General features: G+C 37.7%; 1 protein-coding gene across 1 annotated transcript; it reads right to left on the reverse strand.

The window, feature by feature from the left end:
* Nucleotides 1-747: 747 nt before the first annotated feature.
* LOC131042067 (pentatricopeptide repeat-containing protein At2g13600) lies at nt 748-4,372 on the reverse strand. The gene has a single exon (XM_057975372.2). It carries the CDS (start codon nt 3,919-3,921, stop codon nt 1,639-1,641), a length of 2,283 nt encoding a protein of 760 aa, XP_057831355.2. The 5' UTR covers nt 3,922-4,372; the 3' UTR covers nt 748-1,638.
* Between the last annotated feature and the right edge of the window lie 1,870 nt (nt 4,373-6,242).

Genomic DNA, 6,242 nt, shown 5'->3' on the forward strand with positions numbered 1-6,242 from the left:
TATGTGAGATGTGTAGTTGGCTGCAAGGATTGGTTGCTCTTAACTAGGTACTTGGTCCTTGACTACATCAGGATATTTGCTTGGACATGAGTGATTTGAGTTGTTCTAAATGAGCAAAGAGATTTGATGGAGATATTTCTGTAGATTTCTAAATAGGTTACTATAGTGAGTCCTTGTTTCATGGATTTTATTCTTCATCTTTTTTTTTTCTTTTTTGGGTAATGTAAACCATAAGGAGGGCGTTGGAAAATTAACATTTACATATCTAATGAAGACAATTAATGTTAGATTTAATAAATAATTAATTGGACGTTAATTCTCATCATATAGTTTTAAGAGTTTTTTTGAGAAGTTAACAGAATACAATGCTTTATAAGAATTTACAGAATTCATTGTAAAACCCATATAAACTCAATAACATAAGCAGAATTCATACTTTATTGTACAATTATAGATGTATTGTGTAATAACAGGACATATCTGAAAGGGGCAAAATCAACGCATATTGTAGGAATGCACCTACAACTCATTTCTAACTCAAAAGAGGATGACGTCTAAACCTCATTAGACATGTGTTTATGTCAATTAAAAATATTATATAATAGAAATGGTAATGTTGCTTCTAGATTATAAATTATTTTTCATTTCTTGCTGGTATCATTTTACATGCTCTATTACACACAATATGCACGTCCATTATAAAAAGATAATAGTTAAACTCTTACTTCTGCGTGTATAAATTGATTTGAAATAAAATTAATCCAAAATAACATTTCTGCATAATACAGGCATATTAGCTCTTCAAGAAAGCAATTGATCCACAAGGGAAATTAAAAATTTGTATGAATCGATTGGTAGATATATTTTAATCCCAGATGGAAGAACTGAATGCTAGAGCTAACATAAGCACGAGATGTTACAGTTAGTCCAGACAAAAAAACAATAAGCATGATGAAGGTTGCAGTATACAATTATCAAGATATGCTCTCCTCACCATGTCCAAGTATTGGATTGTAATTAAGCTCGTATCTCCCATTTCATTCTTCCGCATCTACCATTCTTCTACGATGACTTCAAGCTTTTCATTCCGCGGCTGCTGTTTCCTGTAAAACAATCTCAATGGTATGGCCCCTCCATAGTATTCTACACCACGAGTTTGACAAATCTCTCCAAACAATTGAGAGCAACATATCTTAGAAACCAAGAGTAAAACACGATTCATTCTTAAGTGCCAAAGCGAGTGATATCATGCACCTTGTTATCCACCAAGTTTGATATCATTCAATCTCTCGCAATCGTTTTTGCAACAATCCTGAAGATAAAATAAAGCTTGTCGCAGGGTGGTAGTCAACACATAAGGAAGATTCTTGCAATAGTAACCTTGTAAGCAATTGTCAACTTCTCACTATGATGGCAGAGTAATAATATCTTCTCTTCATCCTCTACATTATTCATTCAGTCTGTCTTGAAACTGGAATCTATCATTCTGCTTTCATTTTCCAGGATAGTTTCTTTAAATTTGCACAGATCTCAAGTTTGTGGGTGTGGTCTGTCTCCTACAATAAATCCATGTACACTTTATTCTCTTCAATCCAATCACACCCAGGTGTTTTTCCAATTCATATATCTTTCATCAATCTACTTAACTTTTGATGTTGACCCCACTTTCCCACTTCTGCATAGATGTCTGACAGAAGAACTTATGGTGCAGCATTTTTTTGGATCCAATTCAAAAAGAAGAGTTGCCAAAAACTCTCCTAATTCTGTATTCTTATGTGATCTACAAGCACCAAGCAAACACATCCACATAACCACATCCGGTTTAATTGGTATTTTGATGATAAATTTTAGAGCTTCCTCAAGATAGCCAGCACGGCCAAGAAGGTCAACCATGCATACATAATGATCCATTGTAGGCACAATGGAGTAAGAGTCACTCATGTCACTGAAGTATTTACAGCCCTCATCCACTAAGCCTATATGGCTGCATGCAAACAGAACACACACAAAGCTTACACGGTCGGGGTAGGTTCCGGAGTGAGTCATTAGTGTAAAGAGTTTGAGGGCATCCTTTCCATAGCCCTGCATTGCATATCCTGCAATCATCGCAGTCCACGAAACCACATTTGGATGATCCATTTTGTTGAACAACTCATGTGACATCTGTATGCTTCCACATTTGGAATACATGTCTATCAGGGCATTTGCAACGATGACATTTGACAAAAACCCACTTTTGATTATTCTTTGATGGAGCTCCATACCCTGCTCCAAAGCTCCCATTTTGGCACAGGCTGGTAGGATGCTGGCAAAGGTGAACTGATCAGGCCGGACACCTGTTTGTTGCAGTTGTTTGAGATTCTGCAGGGCTTTTTCAACAAGCCCATTTTGTGCATATCCAGCAATGATTGCATTCCATGCGACAACGTTTGGCTGAGGCATTTGTTGGAAAAACCTCGAGGCTTCGTCAAGAAGACCACTTTGTGCACATCCTGCAATCATCGCAGTCCATGAGATCATATCTGGATGATGCATTTTGTCAAACAACTTGTGTGCCTTCTGTATGTTCCCACATTTAGCGTACATATCTATCAGGCCATTTGCAACTACAGCATTTGACAGAAACCCGTTTTCAACTATTCTTTGATGAATCTCCATACCCTGTTTCATAGCTCCTATTTTAGCACAGGCTTGAAGAACGCTAGCAAATGTGAACTGATCCGCTTGGACGCTTGATTGTTGCATTTGCTGAAAAATCTCTAAAGCTTTTTCGACGAAGCCAGTCTGCGCAAATCCTGCAATGATTGCGTTCCATGAGACGACATTTGGCTCAGGCATTTCTTCAAAAAACTTCAGAGCCTCATCAAGGAAACCATTTTGAGCATACCCCGTAATCATTGCAGTCCATGAAACCACATTTGGATGATGCAATTTGTCAAACAAATCGCGAGCCTTCTGCATGCTTCCACATTTGCCGAACATGTCTAACAGGGCGTTGACAACCATAACATTGGATGAAAATCGACTTTCGATTATACTTCGAAGAAACTCCATACCCTTTTTCAAAGATCCCATTTTGGCACAGGCTGATAGGATGCTGGCAAAGGTGAAATGATCAGGTTCAACCCCGGTTTGTTGCATTTGCCTAAAAATTTCCAAAGCCTCTTCACTCAACCCATTTTGTACATACCCACCAATAACTGCATTCCATGACACCAGATTCGGTTGAGGCATATTTTTGAAAAGCCTTAAAGCCTCGTCAAGAACACCATTTTGTGCATATCCTGTAATCATCCCATTCCATGAAACAACATCTCGTTGAGGCATTTTGTCAAACAATTCTCTTGCTTTCTGTATGCTTCCACATTTTGCATACATATCTACGAGGGTACTCCCAATTACAACATCTAATAAAAACCCACTTTCAAGTATCCTTTCATGTATCTGCATACCCTGTTCTAAAGCTCCCAATTCAGCACAAGCTGGAAGAATGCTGGCAAATATGAACTGATCAGGCTTGGTAGCTGTTTGTAGCATTCGGCAAAACAGGGTTAACGCTTCCTGAGGAAACTCACGTCTTCTGTAAGCTGAAATCATCATATTCCACGAGAAAACGTCTGGTTCTCTCATGTGGTCGAAAACTCTGCGAGCATCCATCAAACTTCCGCACTTGACATACATATTGATGAGTTTGTTTTGAAAAAATGTGGCTGCAGTAAATGTCAGTCCTCTGTCAATGATGAAAGAGTGGACAAGCTTACCCTCTGAAAAGGCTTTCTTTGTAATGCAGGTATGCACTACTTGGAGATATGTAGAACAGTCTACAGATGGGTTGTGTGTAGAAGAGAGAATATGTAGCGCCTCCATCAATTGCCCTTCTCTACAGAGTGCTCTGATATTAAGGTTGGCAGTGAACAGCATTTTACAACGAAATTTTTCAAAACGGAGACAGTGGGTTTTGCTGGATCGATTGTGTACAAATTCATCCAGAAAAACATTAGCAAATGGATCTCATTGTAAAAGTGAAGAACGAAGAATAAGAAAAAGAGGATTTCAGTTGAATTCAAAACTTCTGTACAATTTCTGTCCTTCAGGCTAATTTCGAAAGCTTTAAGTTCCATCTTTTTCAATGAACTTGGCAGGAGGCTTGGCCTTGTAATTTCCATCATCATTGCTGGTTATCTTAAAGCTCGGTTTTGTTTTTCCATTTATCATCAACGGCATTGCGCAAACCCTATTGCTTACAAATTAGCACCCAGAGCGTCCATTTTCTTTACTGTTTGCTTTGAATCCAATGGTTTTCCTTTTGTAACTTTTCTTCCCTTCTGTATGTGGGCATGTTATTAATTCTTCTTACGGTAGCACTTGCTTCCCACACTGCATAACCATTGAGGATTAGGCATGCCCAATATCAATGCTCCAGCTATTGTTAGTCTAAAAAAAGGCAACCTAAAATTAAAAAAAGTTAAAAGTTAGAATAAAGTAATGTTTCTAGTAGTAAAGCATGAGGTCATGAATTCTAGTCTCTCTCCATTTCATGTGGTGTAATAGGACTGTTGCATTTGTTGGACCAACGACACTAGTCACATTAAAAAATTTACCCAGCGATATTTGATTCTACAATCTACAAACACCTTGAATATATAAGCAAAGTGTGATGAGGTATGGTAATTACTCTTAATACAAACATTAAATGCTATATGCAAAATATTAAATGTCTAAATGACCAAAAGTAAATAATGGAAGATGGTCCCATTAAAACTAACTTCTATAAATGACAACTAAGTGTCGTGCTTGTGAAGTGTGATACCTGCAGCTGCAATACAAATCACTCAATAGATCATTACAAACATGGTTAGCAAATAATAAGCAAATAAAGATGAACCATGACAAAATGACCTATCGCCTCCTAAGAGATGCGAGTATGGATTTGCTCTCAGATCTGGATAAGCAATCCCAGTGACTTGACTACACTTAGATGGAGGATTTGAAATGATAATGATATGCAAAGATGAGATTGATTATGCTAGATTGATCCAAGAGACTAATTAAGCTAATGATATGCATGCTTAAGCTATGATGATGATGCGATTAAGCTAGAAAAGAGATTGATTAAGCTACATGATTCAACAATTATGCTAGAAAATGATCAAATTAAACTAAATCTAAGATGCAATTGCTTAAAACAACAATGCTCAAATGATATGCCTATAATAACAATGCATAAGATGAAAATAAGATGGGATCCTTATTGCTCCAAAATGGGGGATATTTATAGGATTTCCAAGGCCAAGGGTGAGGTGGCAGGAATCAACGGTCAAGATTGAGTTTGGAGATATCAAGGGTGAAATTGGAGGAGGTTGGAAAAGAGGTTGGAGGAAGAGACACTTGTCATCTTTGTGGTGACAAGTGTCAAGGAGCTTTTCTCATAAAAGGGCAAGTGTCCAGGAGAGGAGACATGTGTCCAAAGTGTCATGTCTCTCAAGAAGAAAATATCCACACCATAGGAGGTTAGGATAAGGAGGTTAGAATGTGCAAGATAGGATAGGGTTAGTTAAACTCAAGGTTAGGTGGAATGGGTTAGGTTAGAGGGATGGTTAGGTTAGGTGGTTAGAAGTTAGGAGGCATGTTGGTAATTTGAATTTAAAAATTCAAATAATAGGAAAAGACTAATCAATTCTCAACAACTCATAAATTGATTTGTTTTAATTAATTAGAGGATTAGAAGAATTGATTGAAGTGGGGGGAGGATTAATTAATTTGAATTAATTAATCAAAGGGGACTATGGTGTTAGGGGTCCCACAAATACTGAGAGGGGAAGGGGGGGGGGGGGGGGGTTGAATCAGTATCTAACCGGTAATAAGTATTTCTTAAGTTAAAACATGCAGAACATAATATAACAGTGTACCGGTATGCAAGAAATAATGCAATAAACAAAATCAAGAATATCCACATGAAAAGTACACCATAACACAAGATGTTTAACGAGGAAACCCGGTGTGGGAAAAACCTCGGTGGGATTTGTGACCCACAATATTCACTCACTGGCCAATAAGAGAATATTCCTTACAATAGGGGCCTGCACATGCAAGAAGGCAAACTGCCTAGAGCTCACTGCTCAATGGGAAGTCACACTGACTTACAATAAGGATTATACTAATCCAATAACTTGTACTGCTTTACAATAGCATCTTCAATGCCAGATTCAGTACCGGTTCCTGCTCTATTCTTTACATATACC

Source organism: Cryptomeria japonica, chromosome 5 (genome assembly GCF_030272615.1).
Source record: "Cryptomeria japonica chromosome 5, Sugi_1.0, whole genome shotgun sequence".
Taxonomy (NCBI): domain Eukaryota; kingdom Viridiplantae; phylum Streptophyta; class Pinopsida; order Cupressales; family Cupressaceae; genus Cryptomeria; species Cryptomeria japonica.